Genomic DNA, 24,964 nt, shown 5'->3' on the forward strand with positions numbered 1-24,964 from the left:
CGCAGCTAACCAAAAACGTCTACTCTCTGGCATTGAATGTAGCTGATACGAACCGGACATAGGCATTCTCTCCTTTTTATCTTATGCTCAAAGCACCCAGTTTCTAAAACGTTTTTTATCTTCTTTGAATTGTTAAAACAACCAAAAACAGCACATGTAGAGCCTGAACTCATTCTCTCACTGCTAATACAGTACGAACCGGAAATAGGCAACCGGAGTCGTCGTCATGGCGGTGCGCATTGTTTAGAGCAGAATAAGGTGGATACCCAGACCTCATTTCAAATCTAAACATCATTCAGTCAGATTGTCAGAAGGTGTTAACTCAAAGACACACCCTCCAGTATTGGAGGGTGTGGAAGATATTTCTAAACTTCATAAGAACTTCATTACCTTTTGGTTTACTTCTTTGGGAATGAGACATTTGTACCAGTCACACAGAGACATTTCAAATAATACAAAACATGTATAAACCTTGATGATAATCATTCACATTTAACCAGTTACATTCTTGTGTGAGTTTGGATGATCTCTGCCAGGATGAAGAATGGGGGAGAGAAATGTAGATTAGGATGAGGGAGGTGAGACCTTCGTCGCAATAGTGCATGAGGGGGAGTTCAAATGTTAATTTCCTTTGTTTTCTCAGAGAGTGGCCCTCTCTTAAAGTCCTTCCAGTTTTTCCAGTCTTACAAACGCTTCAGAAGCATGGTGAATTTTATTGATATTCTTAAGAAATACGTTAAAACGTTGAAGTAGTAGTTAAAATGTCCAGTTCATGGTTATCTGTCCCTACACATACACCCCCTACTTTCACAATGAAATGGACTAGTCCGTAACGGTGCGCAAAAATGAAACAAAATTTTCCCAAGCGGCTCAAATAAAAGAAAAAAGCCGCTCATAAGTATTTGGCAACGCTGCCAATGATGACAAACTTTTTTACGGCTATTGTTGGGAATACAGACAGGAACAACAACGTCCAAACTGTTGAACATACCGCTGCTACAGCTAACTCTGAAGTGTTGCTAGGTGAGGATAACGTTAACCAAGACAATGAAGAGAACATCACGTTCTTGCCGCCCGCTCATTCATTCAGACACACACTCACTCAGACACACACACACACACACACACATGGTTTTGTTTGTAGAATGTTTGAAATGTCAATCTCAAGTGCAATGCCAATTGCAACCTCACTCACTCACTCACACATACAATTAGTCAATTATTCATCTTGGCCGTATTTGTATATGGCTGTTTGTGTTGTTTTGCTAAGTATATGACTGTTTGTGGGGGGTTACTTGTTTTGCTGGTTATATTGATATTGATTTGATTCAAAAAACAATAAACAGTGCTGGTTTTCCAGGCATTTTGGCAAAGACAGGTGTTATCTGAAACCTTATTCTCTGTTGGGCTCCATCGTGACTATTAGTTTGTGTAGTGCTACACTTTGTGTGTTCTCTGCTTTCCATCTTCATTTTGGAGTAAAGAAGTGTATGCAGGGTTTAAAGGAAATGGTTTTTTTTCTCCTATCCAACTTTTACTTCACCATAGATTAGCTTTACCTGCCTATGCACCATTCAGTCGGTACATTATTTTTTTTTGGTCACTTTTAAAAATCGGATGGGGGGGCCCCATACATACCTTCGCCTTGGGCCCCCAATTTGCTAAATCAGCCACTGGTCGCCTTTCAAAAACAAGGAACAGGATACAAAAAGATAGCAAAGACATTAGAGGTCCCTAGAGACACCATTGGAAGCATAGTTCACAAGCTCAAAGTTAAAGGAACAGTGGTTACACTACCTGGACGGGGAAGAAAAAGGAAGCTATCAATGGCTGCAACCAGATTTCTGAGAAGACCAGTTCAGAAAAATCCTTGAGTGACTGTATCACAAAGGATAGCCTTTGTGACTGTCCAAAGCCCCAGGTGCTGTAGTTCGACCATTAGTAGGAAGGCATGGCATGCCAAGATGGATTCCGGTGCAAAAAGATATTATTTATTAACAATCCAAGGGTAATCCGGGATTAAAGGGTAGTACAACTTAATAAAAATAATTTAAAAAAAAACATAGCGCCATACCCTTTGCAGATTAAATACAAAGGAAAAGGAACAGCCCCCCATCTACAGTAGGACTCACATACTGCTGTGCTCTAGTGACAGAGCAAACCACCAACCCTCCTTAATCAACGGAACACTCTGGTTAAATAAGCAATCTTCCCGCCAAACGGAAATGGGAAGAATCATTTGTGTAGGGTAGCCTTATTCTAATAATGCCCATTACATCAATGACATTAAAACAACCACTTCTTTTCCACAGCCCAAATACAATGAGTGCAGCTTTAAGCAAAGTAACTGTTACCAACATACATTAAACAGAACAAACATCACAATCCCCACATATGTTGCCCCCTGGTTATGCAAAATGGTATGACCGCTACTATTATAAGCGCGTTCCGGGATACGTGCACTACCAGAACGAGCAGGGCACAGCAGAATCAACAGGTAAGCACAAAACAATACCACAGAGCTGCATCTTTTAAATTACCAATAAACAGTCTGTAAAAACCACTAGACTCCTTGTGATTATTACACTTCAGCAAGTGCTAACAGTAAACAGTCAAAGAAATGGAACTTACATGATATTACTAAATTTATGTCTTATCAAGTTGCTAATGTCCATGGCTGAGTGTACCCGGGATGATGTAATGAACTGTAAACAAAGCGCTTAAATAATGTACTAGACATACTAATTATGACAACATTTAACACTCACTGAGGCGCACTGTAATGGCACTCTGGTGATGACGTCATCACAAAGGTTCGACCACACAGACTGCAAAAGACCTGCAGCAAGACTTATTGGCAACCGTCATTGAGTTTTCATCTTGCACAGTAAGGCGTGTACTAAACGCATGCGGTTTCCATGCCAGAACTCCAATACGTACACCACTACTCACCCAAAAGCACAAGAAAAGTGCTAAAAAATTATACAAATAAGCCACAGAAGTTTGGGAATTCTGTTCTGTAGAGCGATTAAACAAAACTGGAACTTTTCGGTCCTATGGATCAGCGGTATGTCTGGAGGAAGAAGAATGAAGCATATTCAGAACACTCTGTCTACAGTTAAGAATGATGTGGAAGGCAAAATGTATCTGGAAATCCTAGGAAAAACATCATGCTGTCAGTGAGGAAGCTGAAGCTTGGGCGTAATTTGGATCTTCCAAAAGGACAATGATCCCAAGCATACCTCAAATTCCACCAAGGCTTGGTTGCAGAAGATGTCCTGGAAGAGTCTACAGTGGCCATCAGTCACCTGACTTGAACCCCATATAAAACATCTGGTGGGATTTGAAGGCAGCGGTTGTAGCACGCAAACCCAAGAACATTACTGAACTGGAGGCTATTGCTCATGAGGGCTAAGATTCCTCAGAAAAGCTGCCAAAAGCTGGTGTCTGGTTATACATCTCATTTGCAGTAGGTCATAACAGCAAATGGGTGTTCTAATTACTAAAGATGCTTCCCATGAAGGGGTTGAATAATTTGAGACCGCAGTGTAGAAGTACTTAAAAGTTGCATTTTTAGTTGAATTTGGGGAAACACAATATTTTTTGTGTTGAGCTATCTCAATTACTTTTGTTTCATTTGTTCAGTGCAAACAGCTGAAAGTCTATAAATTGACAATAAATTACAAGTGTGTGTAAGACTGGAAAAACTGGAAGAACTGTAAGAGAGGGTTCTCTCTGAGAAAAAGTCAATTACCATTTGAACTAACTCTTGTGCACCATTCGAGACGCGAGTCTCACCCCAGAATCATTCTAATCTACATCTTTTACCTTGACCCCCCATTCTTCCCCACTTCTTTTCCCTCATGCTGAAATCATCTAAAATGTATCCAAAATATATATGGTTTTATTGTGAACAATTATCATACAGTTTTATACATGTTTGGTATCATTTGAAATGTCTCAGTGCGACTGGTACAAATGTCTCATTCCCAAAGAAGTAAACCAAAAGGTAACCTGAAAAAGTTCGTCGAGACAAACTTTAAGTTGGCTTGTGAAAGTTTGGACCAATAAGTTTGAAGAAGTTTAAATTAGTTTAAAGTTTAAATTAGTTTGAATTTTAAAGTAGTTTGAAGTTGAAATTAGTTTATATTTTAAAGTAGTTTGAAGTTTAAATTAGTTTAAAGTTTGAATTAGTTTAAAGTAGTTTAATGTATAGTAATATTGTACATGACGAGGGTCTAGAGGGTTTGAAACACTATCTCTCATCCAGACCTGAACATTTGATGCCTCCCAGTGACTTTATAGTGCAACTTACTGAGTGGACTTTAAAGAATATAACATCTTTCTCTTTCAAGACAATTTGTACAGACAGGAAAAGGGGACTGCAATGGGTGCTTGTTTTGCTCCCCATTATGCTAATCTGTTTTTAGGCTTGTGGGAGGAGCGCTATATATTCTCTCAAGATAACCCTTTTAAAGATAAAATCTTGTGGTGGAGTAGATATATTGATGATGTGATTCTGATGTTCTCAGGCTTAGAAATAGAACTTGTAGACTTTCATGTTTATGTAAACAGTCTAAATGAGAACCTTAAATGTATTCTGGACTACGACTTACACCCCATAAACTTTCTGGATCTATGGATCTCAAAGGATAATGAGGGATTCTTGCACACATCAATTTTCAGAAAGGCAACAAATCGTAATACCTTACTGCATGCAAATAGCTTTCATCCCCCATGGCTTATTGATAACATACCCTTTGGACAGATCCAGAGACTAAGGCGTATATGTGATTCAGATCAGCATATCCAAAATCAATCCATGGATATGCAGCGGCGTTTTCGTGAAAGAGGTTATCAAACACAAACTCTCATTCAAGCTCATAATAGAGCCCAATCACTTGAAAGGAAGAACCTGCTTCAGTCTAGACCCAAAAGATTGTCAACTCAGAAACCCTACTTTGTCACTCATTACAGTAAGGAGGCTGTCCAGATTAAACATTATAAAGAAAATCTGGAACATTATTGAATGTGACCCGACTCTATGGGAAATATTCACGGAACCCCCTGGGATCAGTTCTAGGAGGGCCCCCACTATTAAAGACAAGTTAGTAAGAAGTTACCTCCCTGCTCCTAAACGTGAAATTTGGCTTCGTCAACCTAAGGGAAATTTTCCTTGCGGCAATTGTAATTATTGTGAGAATATGGCTAAAACTGACACATTTATGGATGTTTCCAGTAATAAGACTTACACTGTTAACAGTTTTATAAATTGGAATACCACCCATGTTGTTTATCGATTAGAGTGTACTTGTCGCTGTTTTTATGTAGGCCTCACTAAAAGGAGACTAAGAGACAGGGTAGCTGAGTATAGGTATGCCATCCGGACTGGAAATATGAATTATCCAATGGCCAAACATTAAATAGACGCTAAACATGGAAGGGATTCGACCTTACGATTAGTGGGGATTGAGGCTATTCGCCTTGATGCCAGAGGTGAGGATATAATCAAACGCCTTAAACAAAGAGAGACATATTGGATCTATTCTTTGAGGGCCACTAGTCATCCAGGTTTTAATGAAGATTTTGACCTTTCCCCGTTTTTGTAATTGTTGTGTTTCAATGGTCATAGTGTATTGACTAGTCTTTGAATGCAATGCCTTTTTTTTCTTTTCTTTTTTTTTGTCAATGTTGTTTTAGAACCATCTTGACTATGAAATTAGAATGATGATGGGCAACTAGCCTATTCACATTTATTGGCTTTTGGTACATATTGTGTGGAGTACACTAGATGTTTGTAGTGGTGTTACTCCAATTTATCCGCTTGGAGATCTCTTATTTTGCCTTGTACTTGTATGATTTAACTTCTGGCATTAGACATGAGCCGAACTACTGCCTCTAGTGACCAAAAATTTGTGTTGCAAGTGCCAGACTGGCAGACCTGAAACCAATGCAACTATAAGTATTGCTTGATTTTGTCTGTTTGTTACCAACACCCTGATGAAGGCCAGAGGGCCGATACGCGTTGGTGTTTTTTAATGGTTTAGCCCTCAATTAAATAATAAAGGCTTTTTTTACTTTTGTAACCTACTGAGTGCCTGGACTTCAAATTTTTTATGAACATATAACCCTTCCAAGAGCACCAGAGGATACAAGGGACACCAGCAGCGCTCCAGCTTCCTTTTGTTTAGTTTAATGTATAGTTTGAAGTAATTTAAAGTTGCTAGGGTGTTTCTAGTGGGTTGCTAAGGTGTTCTGGGTGGTTGCTTGGGTGTTCTAGGGTATTTTGGGTGGTTGCTATGGTGTTGCTACGGTGTTCTTGGGTATTTTGGGTGGTTGCTAGGGTGTTCTGGGTGGTTGCTAGGCAGTTGCTAGGATGTTCTGGGTGGTTGCTATGGTGTTGCTAGGGTGTACTAGGTAATTTTGGGTTGTTGCTATGGTGTTGCTAGGGTGTTTTAAGGTATTTTGGGTGGTTGCTAGGGTGTTCTAGGTGGTTGCTAGGCAGTTGCTAGGATGTTCTGGGTGGTTGCTATGGTGTTGCTAGGGTATTCTAGGTTAGTTTGTGTGGTTGCTATGGTGTCGCTAGGGTGTTGTAAGGTATTTTGGGTGGTTGCTAGGGTGTTCTGAGTGGATGCTATGTTAGTTTGAGTTCATAAGTGTATGAATTCATGAGTTTATAAGTGTATGAGTTTATAAGTTTATGAATTCATGAGTTCATAAGTGTATGAATTCAGGAGTTTATAAGTGTACGAGTTTATGAGATTAGAGTTTGTTTAAATCAGTAAGGGTTCAGAGTTTATTCATTTATGAGTTTGAGTTTATTCATTTATGAGTTTGAGTTCATAAGTGTATGAATTCATGAGTTTATAAGTGTATGAGTTTATAAGTTTACGAATTCATGAGTTCATAAGTGTATGAATTCATGAGTTTATAAGTGTACGAGTTTATGAGTTTAGAGTTTATAAGATTAAATGAGTAAGAGTTCAGAGTTTATTAATTTATGAGTAATAAATCTAGAATAATCTAGAGTTTGAGTTCATAAGTGTATGAATTCATGAGTTTATAAGTTTACGAATTCATGAGTTCATAAGTGTATGAATTCATGAGTTTATAAGTGTACGAGTTTATGAGATTAGAGTTTGTTTAAATGAGTAAGAGTTCAGAGTTTATTCATTTATGAGTTTGAGTTTATTCATTTATGAGTTTGAGTTCATAAGTGTATGAATTCATGAGTTTATAAGTGTATGAGTTTATAAGTTTACGAATTCATGAGTTCATAAGTGTATGAATTCATGAGTTTATAATTGTATGAGTTTAGAGTTTATAAGTTTAGATGAGTAAGAGTTCAGAGTTAATTAATTTATCAGTTTGAGTTCATAAGTGTATGAATTCATGAGTTTATAAGTGTATGAGTTTATAAGTTTACGAATTCATGAGTTCATAAGTGTATGAATTCATGAGTTTATAAGTGTACGAGTTTGAGTTTAGAGTTTATAAGTTTAAATGAGTAAGAGTTCAGAGTTTATTAATTTATGAGTTTGAGTTCATAAGTGTATGAATTCATGAGTTTATAAGTGTATGAGTTTATGAGTTTATAAGTTTAAATGAGTCTAAGAGTTCAAGTTTAGAGTTTATTAATTTATTATGAGTTTAAGAGTAGATAGATAAGTGTCATAGATAGATGAGTTTATTAGTTTAAATGAGTCTCAACGGCTCATATAGTATATAGAATATAGAATATAGTATATAGAATATAGAATATAGTATATAGAACAGTTTGATATAGTCTAGGGCTTCAAGGAGTTTAGATTTGAATTTTTGGCAGTTGAGGAGTTTGAAAATCTGAACATTCCGCAATGTTAAGTCAATGGGAGTTTAAGCCAACTTAACCCTTTCGCACGTACGATCACACCGGTGTGATCAGTCTTGGCTGGTCCCTGGGGCGTACGATCACACCGGTGTGATTAGAACGGTCAGTGCATCACGTGATCAACTGCTAAATTCAAACGTGCTTTCGCGCGTTGACTGGCGCTGAGCCAGAGGCAAGCGCACTCAGTGCTGCCATATATCAAACTATTGAGTGTTTTCAACCACATAATGTTTATTTTAGGTTTCAGACACTTAAATACACATAATTACTAGCAAAATAATGATTTTGAGTTTGTAAAAAACACACTGATGTCTATGGAAGCGGCAATAATTCTTCTTCCTTTCCTTTATAATAAGAGAACACTTTTATTCATATCAGATACACGTTGTGTAAGTAGCTTTACTTTTTATCCTATTCTTCTCCCAGTTCACCGGCCACCTACTTTCATGTATTTCGTGAGAAGTGGAGGAATTGACGTGTTGTAAATCCAACAGATCCGATTCTCTGAACTGTGAAACAAACTAATATGGCGCCGCCCATTGCGCATACAGCTCAACTAACGCGATCGTTATAAAGGTGTTTAAACATCAAAACACATCCACTTGCACATATTTGACAATCGGAATATCAGTGTTTCATGCTATAGCTAATACATTTGTGTATATTTTTAATAAAAAAGGAAAAATTACATAAAAGCAGATCATCATTCATTCAGCACTGTGTTGTAGTTGCGCTGTGCCACGTGACAAGCAATGACGCGTCACCATGGAAACATTAAAGTGACAAGTTCTAAATAACGGTCGCCTTGAAAAACTCACGCTGGGGGGTCAGTTAGAATATTTTAAACTTACGTGTGAAAGGGTTAATAAAATTCTTAAGAGTTTAGAAATATCTTGCACACAGAAGGGTGTGTCTCACAGACAAATGGTCAGAAGGCGCTAACTCAATGCAAATGTACACTGTTAGCAAATGGTTCAACTTCTGTCCCTAGTAAGTCTGGGATAATGATTAAGCTGAATTTCCACTGTGAACTCATGTTTACATTTGAAATGAGGTCTGTCTATATAATGAAACGCAACTAGAGCTCAGGGCCTTTTCTGCACCTCACAGACATCCCAAGTCTCCCGGAAGTTCCGGGAGTCTCCCCAATATTGATAGCGGCTCCCTGATGCCCGCAAATTAGTTCAAATCTCCCGGAATCTAGAGCTCGCACATACTGTGCTCCAAACCGTGTAGAGCGCGCGCACGGCAGAGAGAGAGAGTGCGTGTGCGTTTGTGCCTCATGAAGCGCATGTAGCGCATGAAGTCGCCGAGACTGGATCCAAAACAAACACTGACTAGTAAAAACTGGCTTTGGTAAGTTAGCCAGTAACTCTAAGAGGAACTACAATATAGCACATTATTTAAAGGGATAGTTCTGCCTAAATTAAATCTGTTCCTTCACCTTTTGAAGCCAGGGGAGTCAGGTGTACTCGCACAGCTCTAACTAGCTGGCCTCCGTTACACTCACCCCCCCTAAACCTCACTCCCATCCGGTTCACAGCACCAATGCAACCAGTCCTACTCTACCCACTCTGGGCGAGATTTGAACCTGCGTCTCTAGCCTCAGTCGCTAGTGCACCTCTTCAGGCCAGGGGAGTGAGGTTTACTCACCCAGCTCTTACTAGTTCAAGACCTCACAAAAGGGTCAACGCCTGTGATTTATGGCTCAGCTTTAACACCTCTGCTACATTAACAAGCGTCATGAGGCACTGACAATTTTTCATTTCAGGCTACTGTGGTACAGTATAATTACATTTTTCTTGCCTTACATGAGTCAATTTTTTCCTCCCTTTACTTGTACGCCCCTCTCAAAAGCCCACATGCTACAAGTAGAATGTCAACCCATACCACTTATTTAACTAAGTAATCAGGGACAAATATTAGCGGCAAAAGAGATTCACTGTCTTGCTTTGCTCTTATCCCATCATCGTGCTGTGTGGCCACTCACTGTGGGTGGAGTTTGTAGAGCGTGCCGTCCACTCCTACTGTGATGTTGAGTTGCTCGAGGCCACGGTTCTGCCGTATCTTGTCCACCACAGCAGCCAGACCAGCTCCGCACAACTGGGCCGCCCGTCTGGACACCACGCTGCAAACTTCCTTCACAAGAATACTGTCGTCGCACGTACTGCTGGTCAAGCCCAAGTGCTGCAGGATGGAACGGACCTGCCTCAGTGCCAAACGATCGCTGTGAGAAAGAAACAGAATAATTATGTTGATTAAAAGGGACTCTTTTCTAAAAACACATTTTTCACATATTGTAAATTATTGCAGCACCTCTCTTCACAGTCTGTCTGTAACACTGTTTAGTTCTGGTCTCTATGAAATCCCTCCTGAAAAGCGAATTTTTTTCTGAATGTCGGCTGGACCAGTGTGTTGTGATAGGTCAACCGCTTTGAGCATGTTTCAGAAATGTCACACCCCTTACCATAACCACAAGTTTCTTTCAACACACTAGTAACGTAACTCAAACAGACCTCGCCCTTTTTTCAAATTTGTCTTGGAATTATTTAAATGAGGAATATTGTGACGTGAAAATTCTCAGAAGAAAACTCAAGACTGCAATCGATGCGTTTCAGGAAGTTTTAAAACAGGGCTTGTAGAGAATAACTCTCTTTGGAGTGAATTTGTGCTTTGTAACTTTGCAGACCTTTAACATGCTCAAAAAGCAATATTACACAGGTAAGAAAATTAAAAAATTAAAAATACGACCCAATAATCTATTAATTATCAATAGTCACAGAACAAATTGTATTGCATATCTCCTCCTACATGACAAGTAGCTTAATTAAATCAAGGTTAACAAACATTACGGTTGCATTTTTCCCCCCCAAATCCAAGGCACAGTGATGGAATACAAATACTACAGCGATAGATATGCAAGAATTGTCAAATCAAACCAAAATTTGCAGGCGGTCCTCACTTGGAATATTACCTTTATGATTAAGCATAAAAGATGCCTCAGGCTCATCAAATAATATTGGACATAATCAGCATGCTTACAACAGAGAAGCCCCTGGGGCTCAGAAATCAATGTTAAAAATTCATGCAGTCTGTTGCAGGACTGTTCTTACCTTTCAATCTGCGACAGGAACTTGGTCTCGAAGATTCCGCGAGTTTTCAGTCTCTCTGAAAGTTTGCCACGGAAAAGCAGACCTTTGGCAGTGAAGTCCAAGAGTACGTTTCTGACGATCTCTCCAAGATACATCCCACTGATCATCTTCTCATACCTGAAAGTGACAGAAAGAAACAGGGAAATTATTCCTTGTCCCTCAATAATGCATATTGCTGAAAATATTGGATTACTACAACTTTGCACAGGAAAGGCAATTTGTATAATTTAATACATTAACAGTCTTGTGGCTATACTTTTTAAATAGTGTCTATTTGTGTAACATACAATGAAACTACAGTGGCAGGGCAAAAAAGTAACTGACTAATCACGTGCACCTGAGACCCACGTAGCCAAGGGCGTGGTGAGCTGGTGCCTGCTTATGTCACTCAGACGTTTTTACACTATATATTGTAGAATTAAAACACTTTATACCCAAATGTCAAAAAATTTACTTGAATCAATGAACAGCATTAATAAAGCCCCAGTCTGACAGATCATTAACTAAAAAAAAGTTGTTTTAGGGTTTAGTTACCCTAGTGACTTAGTGTTACACCGTAACCAAAACATTTTAATAATAAAAAAGGGGCATTTAAGCTTGCTTCCCTATTCTAATTTAGTATAATGATATGGAGCTCAAATACAAACAAATATAAAAAATTACATATGACTAAAGCTGACATTTATTATGTGGGTCAGTACATACTAGGACAGATAATAAAAGTCAAATTAAATAATAATAATAATTTAGACCATAGGTTAACTTGAAGATGGGCTACAATGACTGAATAAAAAAATGAGGTAAATGTCCTTGAAAAAGTTAAAACATACAATTTAATGGATTAAAAACAATTAAAAGAAGAAGAAAAAACATATATACAGCAGTTGCAGGAAAAAGTATATGAACCTTTGGATTTAACATGTTTTTCTGCATGAACTGTTCATAATTGTTTTATATGATCTTCATCCAAGTCACAAGAACACAGTCTGCTTTAACAAATTTAATAATCGGGGGGGGGGTTAAACGCACAAACTGTGTAAAGATGGAAAATGCATGTGAATCACCAAGCTAAAAATGTTAACACTCTACTTCAAGCCTTTATGTATTATGCATTATGAATGTATTCAATGTATATATGTGGCATGAATAAATTACATTGTAAAATATATTCAAATAGAAAAAAGCCATTTTAAATTTCACAATATTGTTTTTACAGTATTTTTGGTCAAATAAATACAGTCTTGGTGAGCATAAGAGACTTCTTTCAGTAACATTGAAAAATAAAATCCAAAGTTTAGCTGTTCAGTACCAAAAACATCAGAGAAAACCAACATCAAACCTCATCCCAACTATAAAGTATAATGGAGCCATAATGGTTTGGGGCTACATTGCTTGCTGCCTCAGGGTCAGACAGCTAGCCATCACCAATGGAAAAATACTGAGTTTTTCAGGACATTTGGCAGGTGAATGTAAGGCCATCTGTCTGCCAAATGAATCCAAACAGACACTAAATGATGCAACAGGACAACAAACCAAAGCACATGAGTAAACCAACAACAGAATGGTATTGACAGAAGAAAATACGCCTTCTGGCGACCTGACTGAGATGCTTTGCGGTGATCTCAAGACAATATTTAGGCCACACATCTACGACTACAACTTTTATGACCAATTTATCAATCCATCCAACTTTTTCCAGAATCTTAAAGGGACAATTCACCTAAATTAATATAATTTACTCGTATTTATGTTTTTAAAAAGAAGTCTGAATTTTTTTCTTCCTTGGAACGCAAATAGTCATGTGTTTGTAAACACGGAAAAAAAGACCAAAATCATTTTCACTAAAAATCATGCCATTACTCTCATATTTCATTCCCTTTTGGTATGAATGTGCACAATTGTAAAAGTGATTTGAGGACAGTGGCAAGAATTCCTTCCTTATTGATTTTCTATCTACTGTAGCTATATGTAACATATATGTAAACTATTCCTATGATGGAGAATGCAAGTTTAGACTAGAGTCTGACTACTTCTGGGACACTGACATCTGCGATCCTCTTGAAGTTGATTTCAGCTGCGGGCAATTTAGAAGCTAAACGCTGTTTCATCATATTTAAAATAAACTCTAGCCAATGCACTAAGCTGACCTGAATCGAATGAACTAAGAGGTCCATTAGGTTTAAATCCTGCAAGCATATCCATAATGTATTTTGATTGAGTCATCTATAAATTATTAATAGCAATTTAAAAATCTATTTCATGTTGGATTGACTGGAAGCCAATGCAAAAACCTGAAGTCTGGGGTGATTAAAAAAGCAGAATTTCACATGAGCTGCACCATCCTGGGCCTCAAATCTGAAACCCCATTAGATGTGGACATTTCTCTGACTGGAAGTTGACAACATTGCATAAAGGGATCTAGTTTTGAACTCTCACCGCTGTTTCCCAGGGTAAGTGGACTGGTCATCCACAGCTCGATCAAACTCTGTGCAAACATCATCCAGCTCTCCACTGTCCCCGAACGCTCCCCACTCCATGTTCACACACATAAGGCCCTCATCTCCATCCACTAGCTCAATGTTTGACATCTCCTCCATGTAGCATGCATTAGTCCCTGTGCCTATAGGATGAAGAAAGAAACACACTTAAGTGTGCCGTACACAGATACACAATGGTGTGTTTGACTTGAAGCGGCGCTGTGCAGTTGAGAGAGAAATTGGATGTGTATCATTATATTGGATTTGTGCATTCGGTCTTAAAGTGACAGCAACCTATAAATACCTGTTGCTGTCTTAGTCATTAATGTTAATGAGACAGCAAAAAACAACTTTAACAAAGATTAATCTATATTTAATTCATACAGTGAGTACTATAGTGTTATTTTACATTTAGGCCTAATTATTACATATCTGTATCTGACTACACTACATTTAGACATTACTTTATTTATAACTTTATTATACAGTATTTATCTATGCATGTAATTAGTGTATTACTGACTGTTCACTTGCCTTTAATAATGTTTGAACTTTATTAGTAAGGCTAGTAGGTTTTGCTGTGGTATCGAAGCACTTAGTGTGCTGAAAGTAATACAATGGAAAGCAAAGCTACATTTTCAGTTAAATATACGAGTTAAATATACTTTTTGTCCCATTTAACCTTTAATAGAAAACCTGCTAAATAAAAAAACTTCTGAATATAAGCTGTTTTTCACTTCCAGCCATCGTTAACAATTATATAATCACGTATAAATTATTACATACACAATTAATAATAGTTATTAAGATTGACGCAGCTTGGAATTGGAAAAATGTTCTTGGAAAAAAAATATGAACAGAATATTGACTTGCTTAGTAATTAAGATAGCAAAAGCACACATTTGAATTAAAAGAAGTATGTTATGCTTTAAACAATAAAAAAAGAATATTTGGGCACTTTGCGATAGTCAAACCAGTAAGGGAATCCGACTTAAAGCATTTTCTAAAAATCACCTTGACGCCAGTTGTTCAAAGCTAATTGCAAAAAATCGCTCAAAAAAGTTTTGGTTCTGCAAAATGCATGATTTATATGCTACCTAGCTTTATTATTTCATTAGATTTCATTATCTAATGCGAATTTAAATTAAAACTTTGTTGTTCAAATAATTATTGAGCCAACTAGATAATCACTAAACCTTTTGAGACATTAAAGTAATCTAGAAAAAACAGGTTAATCAGGGGCACATAGGCCAAGAAATCACACCCACCGACAATGAGTCCAACTTCACATTGTGGGTCCTCGTACCCACACGTCATCATCGTCCCCACAGTGTCATTCACCACAGCAACCACATCTAAATCAAATTCCTTTGAGGAATAAAAGAGATACAGAGAGAGAGAGAGAGAGAGAGAGAGAGAGAGAGAGAGAGAGAGAGAGAGAGAGAGAGAGAGAGAGAGAGAGAGAGAGAGAGAGAAGAGAGAGAAGTATTACCAGCAAGGCAGAGCAAATCCACCATCACTGCCATTCAGGACACGACTCATCTGACTGAACATCTACTAATTACATCTTGCTATAAAAGGCAGGGTAATTGTGGCTAATAACTGCAGAAATTGCTCTCGCAGCAGTAGAGCACCAGCGGTGAGTGATAGTGCTGACCTCACTGCGATGGATGGCGTCTTTCAGCAGTGTGGCCACATCCTCTCCCTCGCAGCCTGAAGCCTTGAAGCCCTTTGTCCACTTTATCAGGATACCCTGTGAGGAAGAGATATTGGAATATAGTGGACACAGGACAACACTGTAGACAACATTTTTTTTGAAAGTTTATAAGTTTCCAACTTTTATCTGTTCATAATTTTTAAGAGTTTAAGCTCAATTTTTTGAGAGAGAGAGCGAGCGTTGTTCTAAAAAAAAAAACAGTACAACCAGACGTTAGCTAAATCTGATAAAACCTCATTTTTGAAATCTCTTCAACTTTCCATGAATAGGGTACAAATTGGTCTCCCATTATATTTTTTTAAATGTGAAAATAGGAATTAATCCCATGTTCTTTAGAGAGAGACCTATTACACTGTCTACAATTTAATATATAATTCACTTAAAATAAAGATTTTAGGCTGGCTAACATCAGAGGTCTTGAAGTCCTCTACTGCGTCAAATAACTACAGTCTCACAAAAGTCAAAATTTTATATAATATGTTGAATTTAAATAAAAATCACTGTAAAAAAAAAGGGGGGGGGGGGGGGGAGTTTTGGCGCCTATGCTCGGTGGATATGTATCGTCATCATTGTCCCACGTTCTTGTTTTGCTGGCATATGGGAGATTTCATGCACAGGGGAAGCGGTCCAAAAACCGCTCGCCCAAGTAGAAAACTTTGCTGTTGCTGCCAGATCTCGATTAATGGAAAGCGCACAGCATTTGATACAAAACTAAATAAAAAAAATAAAAAAATCATAAACTATTTTCATAGTATTTCCTTTTCTCCACAGGGAAATTGATTTATCTAAAACTTACAGTATAAACTGTTAAAGACAGACCTAGGCTACTGTTACTATCAAAATTTTGTTAATCGATAGTCTATGAGTTTGTTAAAGTCATTGCATTATTTCAACTTGTTTTTTAAAGAATACTTATATTTTAATGTACTATTCTTATATTTATAATAATTATATTTACTTATACTCGTCCTTCGGATGAGACGTTAAACCGAGGTCCTGACTCTCTGTGGTCATTAAAATTCCCAGGATGTCCTTTGGAAAAAGAGTAGGGGTGTAGCCCCGGCATCCTGGACAAATTTGCCCCTTTGCCTTTGTCCATCATGGCCTCCTAATCATCCTCGTATACTGATTGGCTGCATCACTCCTCCACCAGTAAGCTGATGTGTGGTCGGCGTTTTGGCACAATATGGCTGCCGTCGCATCATCTAGGTCAGAGGTCTTCAATCCTGCTCCTGGAGGGCCACTGTCCTGAAGAGTTTAGTTCCAACCCTAATCAAAACACACCTGAATCAGCTCATCAAGCTCTTCAGGATCGCTTGAATATACAAAGGCATGTGTGTTGAAGCTGGAACTAAACTCTGCAGGACAGTGGCCCTCCAGGAGCAGGATTGAAGACCTCTGATCTAGGTGGATGCTGCTCATTGGTGGTGGTTGAGGAGATTCCCCCTTCCATCTAAAGCGCTTTGAGTACCCAGAAAAGCGCTATATAAATGTAACGAAGAATTATTATTATTATTATATATTTTAGACTACTAATATTTATTATATTATACTTTTTTATTCTTAATTTAAAAAAAAACTTCCGACATACATTTAAATTGACACTTACCATGGTGTTTCTAATATGTCATCTCTGTTTCAAATCTGAGTCTTTTGTATGTCCTCAGCCGATAAGCCGTACAGTTTAAGGGTGAAGTTTGTAGTTTCTACGATACTAGTGGCACCCAGCAGAATTTAAAAATACAGCATATTTTGCAAATGGCCCTTTCGCAAAAGGTCCAACATATTAAAATGCCATGAGAGTACGAGAGTACCTAACACTCTGTATACTATAGAGCGAACAGGAGCGTCTCGCTTACAATAAACCTATCCAATGTATCTGCATCGGACACTTTTTTTGACATACCCGGTTAAAGAAGTCACCACTCGCCGCTGATACACACACACACACACACACACACACACACACACACACACACACACTTATATACGTAAGTTTATAAGTCTGCAATTTTTATCTGTTCATAATTTTTAAGAGTTTAAGATCCATTTTGTACCCTATTCGTGAAAATACACTTTTCAATGTTAAAATCACCAAAAATACTTAATTAAACTTAAACTTAATTTGGAAACAAAATCAGTCTATGGTTTGTCCTCATTTGGATAGCTAGATAGACAAGTATGTGTATGTGTCTACTTGCCTGGTCCAGTCGGGTCTGCTGGCAGGGAAACGAGAAGGTGAAACCAAGAGGCAGGGATGCGCCCTTCAAACCCATATACTCCAAGAAGTCAGCTATACAGTGCACAATGTGATCAAACAGCTGCAGAGAACCACACACACACACACACACACACACACACACACACACACAGACACAGGCACAGACACACACATACGTAGGTGAAGACAAAGGATCATTCATGTACAAAGTCCATTATCCATTATCCATATACTTGTCACAACAACTTTCATTCATGTCATGCCAATATGGAATTGGAAATCAAATGAGTACAAGAGAACAGGTTATGCTGCAAAGTGTCTGGATGTGACATTCTATCCTACAATACACCACTATGCAGCAGACAACAGGATAGTAGTACTCGAGTGCTGCCAGTAACCACTTTCAAATAAATTGCAAAAAGGTGAGTGTTTTTCAGGTTCTAAAAAAGGGATATCTTTATTAGGTGCATAGTACTTCTAGTGTGCTTGACTTGCAATCCAAGACATACAATATCATCATGTGTTAGTTTGTCAAGTGAGCTGCACTTTCATTTCAATTCAGCAGCTCAGTTGAGAAAAATACAAAAAGAAAACTTGCAAATGAAAGGAATCCACCATGTACCAAATTCACATCTTGAATGGGTTTTAATGATGTGGAATATGATTAGTGGGCGTACCTCCTCGCCGGTGCCCTGTGTAATGTCTTGAGGGATAGTGTAGATCTTATTATGCATCTCCACACTCCGTCGTTTTCCACTTCGAACACGAACCAAGAGCACCCTGAAGTTTGTGCCGCCCAGATCCAGTGCCAAAAAGTCACCACGCTCTGTAGGGCATGCACAAGAGATTCAGAGACCGAAATGACTCTCACACACACACATCATCTTGTTCAGACGTGCACTCACACACCAATCAGCTTTTTCAACTAGGCTCAGGAGTTTTGGAACGGTCTAATTATAGAGGTGATATGGAGTAGATATAGAGGGGTAATTGACTTGTGTCTTATCCCAGTCAGGGTCTTACATACAGTCCAGTTTATATATTATTATATATTATTTTATATGCCCTGCAGTGGTCAAAGCAGTTTTTGTCTTATATTCAGATTAGTCACAATTCTCCCTTGTCACTCCATCTCACTTGCATTTTAGCTGTATCAGCATATAAATAAACATCTCAGGAAAATGTTATGGGGTTTCAAATCAAACTATGACTTTCTGTTACAAAACAAGACATCGATTTCATATATGTCCACGTTACAGGGCACCAGGACTTAAATCACGTTTATCAGGAATTTTGGGAGACAACAAAAGTGAATAGGAAAATAAATTATATTTCAATATTCCTATGAAATAATAGATATTATTATGAAAATCTTGCCAATTACTACTCTCCTTATTATGCTTCTTTTTTCATTACATGTTGCGCCAAGTATACATAAATATGCAATAAATACAATAAAATGTGTATTATTTGTAATATTTGTGTTATATTAAATCTATTTTAAAGCTGAATTTTCATCATAATTACCCCAGCCTTCAGTGTAACATGATCCTTCAGAAATCATTCTACTATGCTGATTTAGTGTGCAAGAAACATTTATTATCATCAAGCAGAGTTATCAACTGCTGCTTAATATTTTTTTCAAAATACTTTGATGAATAGAAGTGTCAAAAGAGCAGCAATTATTTGAAATATATATTTCTTGTATTAAAAAAGAATGTCTTTACTCTCAATTCGATCAATTTAATGCATCCTTGCTTAATAAAAATATTAATTTCTCAATTTATTATCTAAAAAACAAATCTTACAAACCCCAAAAGGCTGACTTACTAATACATTCTCAAATTCATAGTTTTTACTCAAATTATAATGCTGATGAAACAATATAAAATCAGACAAATGCAACACATATGTATTTTTCAAGTAGTCTTTCAAAACCTACAGGGAGTGGTGAAGGAGACTGAAAGTGTTTCTGCTTCACTAATGTTAGCAATCATTTTGTTGATTTAAAGCAAACTATTTTAAAAAAGAGACTGATTTGAAGCAACACAGGTGAGAGGGTCCACTGGCAATCAGAAACTGTTTATGCAAACAAGAAGCAACGTGATACAGGTACTATCAATGGGAGAGAAGTTAGATCTTGAGGTCAAGTGTATGCAAGACAGGGGAGTAGTTTATGTTACCATGAACACTTTCTGTTCTATATGATTTATCTCTGCCCACATACTGTACACAGTCAGGGATAGAATTTTATGAAATTATGCATGGAAAACATTCTCAGAAATAGTTTCTGAGAATAGTTTACCCTCCAAATTCTCTTGGATTCTTTGTCAAGATGGAATGACATCTTATTTTGCATTCAATACATTCCCATTTGTGATCAAATCTTCAAAGGTGTTACTGTAATTTTTTCCACGAGCCGTCAAGCATACATTTTTGCAGCGGTTTTCTTAAACAGTTCATAGTGACAACATCGATCAATGGGGTTCAAAGAGGATAGAAAAAAACAACAATGATGAATCAAATCCACCAGAGCTTGTATGTAGTCGAATAAATGTCCAGATTAAGTAAAATAAGTAAAATGCAAAACAAATCGGTAAGTAAAATGCAAAACAAATCAATAAATAAGTAAAATGCAAAACAAATAAATAAATAAGTAAAATGCTAAACAAATCAATAAATAAGTAAAATGCTAAACAAATCAATAAGTAAAATGCAAAACAAATAAATAAGTAAAAAGCAAAACCGATCAATGAATAAGTAAAATACGAAGATAAAAAAATCAATAAATAAGTAAGATGCAAATAATTCTTTAAACTCCTAAATTCTGCTTATTAATAGTTAGAAAGGAAGAAGTTAAGTTTAGGTATTGGGTAGGATTACGGGATGTAGAATATGATCATGCAGAATTAATATGTGCTTTATAAGTACTAATATACCTAGTGAGATGCATGCTAATAAGCAACTAGTTAATAGTGAGAATTGGATCCTAAACTAAAGTGTTACGTAAAATGTAAAACAAATAAATAAATAATTAAACTGCAAACAAATAAATCAATCAAATGCAAAAAATATCAATAAATACATAAAATGTAAAACAATTAAATCAGTAAGTAAAATGCAAAACAAGTCACTCAATAAGCAAAATGCAAAACAAAAATCAATAAGTAAAATGCAAAATAAATAAAAAGGTAAATGCTAAATAAATAAATAAATAAACAACGTGCAAAAACCAATGGAATTTTGGTGTCAATAACATCAAACCATTTTGGAATCCTAGGCAACTTGCAGTACATTCTGGTCTGTTCTTCACACTTCAGAATACTTGGAATATACTGTACTGTAGTCATATGGAGCACAATAATTGTGCTTTCATTGTGTTTTATGTTCATTTTAGAGCTCGACAGATGTGCGTACTATGAATTTTTTATTGAATTGTTGAAATGTTGTTGTTTTTTTTACAATTTTGCTTTCACAAACAAATCTGGTTTTGGAACACAGGGGTGAATAAAAGATGATGACATTTTGACTTCATTTAGTTTGCAAAAATAATTAGAAAAAAATTGGTTTCTAACTCTAACCTGTTCCATCCGGTGTAGAGCGCACAAAGGTGGGCAGCATTTTAACAGTGGCTTCAAGGTGTGTATTTTTAGCCAGGCCTCGGTTCATCTCCCCTTCCATCCTTTTCTTCACCTCCAGGAGTTGATCCCGATTGAGGCGTAGGGTGTCCAGGATACGCTGCCGTTCTGCATGCTGCTTTGCCAACCGGTATGCCACGGCTGTAACCATGGCAGCCCCCTTGCCGCTGCCATCCTCTGAGCGCAAGAAACGCACGTCGCAGTCAGGCACCAATGATCGAACCATTTTATTCAGTCGACGGGCAAACCTACCGGAAAAACCACAGAGCAAAAGAGTGTGTTTGTGTATGAGAGAGAGAAAAGGGTTTAAAAGCAAAGAAGGAAGAAGAAAGGAAAGGGAAGGAAAGGTGAGAGGAAAATGTGAAAGATGCACAAGATGGGCAATAGAAGAAAATAACATTAGTTCACAATAAAATAGTCGGTTGCATGGTAGAGAGTACATTTAAAGGTTTGAAAACAACTTCTTTGAGTGGTGATGCAATGTTTGCAATTGTAGTTTGGTGATTCTTCAGTTAAATTATATATGAATTCAAAAAAAGGAATGTTAAAATATTTAACATGTCCTGGAATAAAGATCTGACCAGGGTCTTGATCAATCTTCAAGTGGATTTTGGAATAATGTGTGATGGTGTGGATTGAGATTTTTTATTTTTTTGGAGAAAAAAAGTTGGATAAGCCCTAGACTTTCAAACACAATGATCTTCATATTTAATAAGTAAGGGAGAATCCACGGCTAGCCATGCATTAAAGGATTTTAATGTACGACGTAGAGGCGAAGAACCACCCGACGCGAAGCGGGTGGTTTTCCCTATCCGATGCGGTGGGATCCTTGTGTTTTTTTTTGTCTCTGGGTTATGCGCCAGGGTTAGGTACTCTTTCCCATTCTCTTCTTGCCGGAGAACGAAAGACTCTTTTGATAGGTTACGGTTTCCTTCTCTTCCCCTCCGTGCAAAACACAGCTGTATGTCAAACCAAACTTTTCTTACAAGTCCTGTGGGTGTGAAAGGGGAAAGTGCAGGTGCATTTCTAATTTTCTCCAAGTCAGACTCAGTAATACGCGGATGATGGACGCTGGTGTCTTTTCCATTTTTCCTGTAGCGCTTTAAAACTGATTTAAAGATGGCATTGCTTGACTTGAAGTCTTTATCACTTATAATGTTGTATTTTGTAATGTGACGGTTTATACCTGCTCTGAGACACATCAATCTTGCAACACTGTATTCGCGTCCAGCGGTAGACTGAACAGAGGCATAAAACTCCAGCAATGTCTCATTTAAAAGAGAAGCAGAGTAGGTCTCGAAATCACAATTTTTCTGTCTTTGGCGCAAAAAGTCACTGAAAGTGTTAACTGCCCATTTAGTTGTCTTTTTCATATTGACCTCATCTTTGTCGTCTTCGATCTTATCTAGCTCTGTCGGTGTTCATTCTTTGTGCCGCTTTTTGTCATTCAACGTCTTCTCCAAGTCTTCTATTTCGTCTGCGCCTGGGCCCATTTCTCAAAATTGCCATATTCACCATACAAATTAATCGATATGCAAAAATCATCCATTTAGCCTACCTAATTAAACGTTTTCGATATGTGTCTCTCACTCTGTTTGCAAGTGTAAATGTGTTACTATGGTTACCAATGATTATAGTAGCAGATTAATTACGAAATTGTAATCAAACTGACTGGAACTACCTGTGCATTAAACGGTTTTACTGCACACCTTCCAGCCAATCAGAATCGAGTATTTAAACAGCCCGTGGTATAAATTTGATTAAATTAAATTTAAAATAGAAAAATTAAATGTATTATGTAAGGGTATGATAAAAAATTCTGATCAATTATAAAATGAAGAAATTCAAAAATAACATTCCGACACAAAAAAGCTTAAAGATAATATCAGTCATTTAAAACTAGATTGAGTCAGCCTAGGGGACAGAAAATTTCAGTAGCACCTCAATGCAGTACATGAGATCCACGGGGAGGAGTCGGATCAAGATCCAAGGGGTGGAGATGGGTAGGATTAGGGTTGGGTTTAGGGATTAGGGTTGGGTTTAGGGATTAGGGGTGTGTTTAGGGATCAGGGGGCGGAGTTGGCTAGGTTTAGGTGTATGTAAGGTGGGAGGGTTAGTGAGAACCATCTCGAAAATTTAGGAACATGATTTGAATTATTGAAAGACAATCCCTTGCCATTGCAGCTGCTGTATATAAAACTATGCATACATCCAGGTAAAACACTTTTTCTTACTATCAAGTAGTTACTCAATAACCACTTAAACTAGAAGCAAGACTGAAATGAAGATAGATCGCTAGAGGGATATTTAAATTGGACATGTCAGAAAAGAGTCAGAATTATGATATATGGCTCATAAATATGCATCAAATGAAACATTTTCCTCTTTTGCAGTTTACAAAATCTAACGCAGGGTTTTTCAAACTTTTAGGACACTCGTGCCCCCCGAGGGAAATTAGATAAATGATCATTGCAAATCCATTTGTTCTTCATGTCAAAAGTAGCGTAGGTGCTTTGGAGTATGTCAGAAACAGAACCAGGCATCAGTTTACTGTGTGTTGCGTCACAGCGCTCGTGTCCGGTGTAGACAGGGTATTAGTTAAAGTGAAACATTAAAAATATAAACAGCCTAATGAATTTAATTGAGGCTGAGCTTGTTTATCATTCACTTTAACCGCTTGATAATCTCTGGTATTATTGTTTTTTTCAAGCCACCCGTACAATTTTGTTTTTAGTTGTTTTTGCTCCAATTCAGTTGCGCCAAATCTGCAGTAACCATAGCCAACGATTAGCTGGGAGAATAGTCAAATTGCCCCCCTCAAGTGGATGACTAAAGATTTGCTAGTAAAATCTCACATTTACAGCTGTTTTACTCGAGTGTATGCTTCTTTATTAACAGATGCTCCACAGGTTGAAAACTAATATACAGATCTACTATACACTGGAAGTACAAGCCGCAGCATAATTAATGAAGTTGTTTTGTTTACACTCCAAGTGTAACTTTGATTGTGGATATATGTGTAGGATGTAGAAACTTCACTATTTCTTTATTTCAATCTCATTATTGTTCACTTTCCCTTTAAAGAAAGTTGTCTTGAGGCTAATTGAGCTATGTCATCTTTGCTCTACATCTACCTACACACACCGAAATAAACTACATATGACTGGCATGTGATGGCACTTGTACACAGCCAATCAACACAGATGAATCCTGAGAAAGAAGTACAGTCATCTCTGAAAGTGCCATCCACACCTTCAGAAAATGTTAGAGCATGATCCAGTTTTGTAAATGCATGTGTTAGCACCCTAGATGATGAAAGCTGGGAACCCAAGTTGGGTGTGCCAGGTTAAAATAGCACAACTGATTAACGTTGATGCTTGAAGATTGCTTTAATTTCATAAAGCATAAGTCATGTAAATGAGTGCTCTGTACAAGATCAAGGTAAAGTTCTTATCGAAAGTAGACCTAGGATAGTTCACCCAAAAAACAAAATTCTGTCATCATTTACTCATCCTCATGTCATTTTAAACCTTTATGACTTTCTTTTGCGGAACACAAAAGAATATATTTTAAAGAATGCTGACCAAACGGTTTTGGTCTGTAAATATATCTAAATAACAAATCGGATGTTATTTTTTACATGGCCATTGTAGCCTAAAAGTTTATGTGTAATAAATTCTATGTTGAATCAAATTCAATATTTATTTCTAAAGTTTTTGCAATGTCTGTTATGCTTTTCTCATTTAACACAATAATGACATTATATAAGTTCCTTTAAAATAAAATTATCAACAATAACTGAAAATTAATGAGTTATTATATTAATAAATGAAATTCCAAGAGCAATAAAGATTCATAATCACTTTTTCCAGGAACATTTCTATACGTA

The 24,964-nt window shown here is 37.2% G+C and overlaps 1 protein-coding gene across 1 annotated transcript in view; it reads right to left on the reverse strand.

Annotated features, from left to right (window-relative positions):
* hk2 (hexokinase 2) overlaps positions 1 to 24,964 on the reverse strand; it is a 77,830-nt gene that overhangs the window by 4,485 nt on the left and 48,381 nt on the right. The window contains exons 10-17 of the mRNA XM_077241593.1: positions 21,019 to 21,323; positions 18,115 to 18,263; positions 17,418 to 17,537; positions 15,157 to 15,252; positions 14,768 to 14,867; positions 13,459 to 13,642; positions 10,984 to 11,139; positions 9,861 to 10,097 (exon numbers count right to left, since the gene is read on the reverse strand). Of these exons, the coding sequence (XP_077097708.1) occupies positions 9,861 to 10,097; positions 10,984 to 11,139; positions 13,459 to 13,642; positions 14,768 to 14,867; positions 15,157 to 15,252; positions 17,418 to 17,537; positions 18,115 to 18,263; positions 21,019 to 21,323 (1,347 nt within the window). The remainder of the gene's footprint in view (positions 1 to 9,860; positions 10,098 to 10,983; positions 11,140 to 13,458; positions 13,643 to 14,767; positions 14,868 to 15,156; positions 15,253 to 17,417; positions 17,538 to 18,114; positions 18,264 to 21,018; positions 21,324 to 24,964) is intronic.

Source organism: Siphateles boraxobius, unplaced genomic scaffold (assembly GCF_051911475.1).
Source record: "Siphateles boraxobius isolate OS27281-9 unplaced genomic scaffold, OSU_SipBor_1 24, whole genome shotgun sequence".
Lineage (NCBI taxonomy): Eukaryota > Metazoa > Chordata > Actinopteri > Cypriniformes > Leuciscidae > Siphateles > Siphateles boraxobius.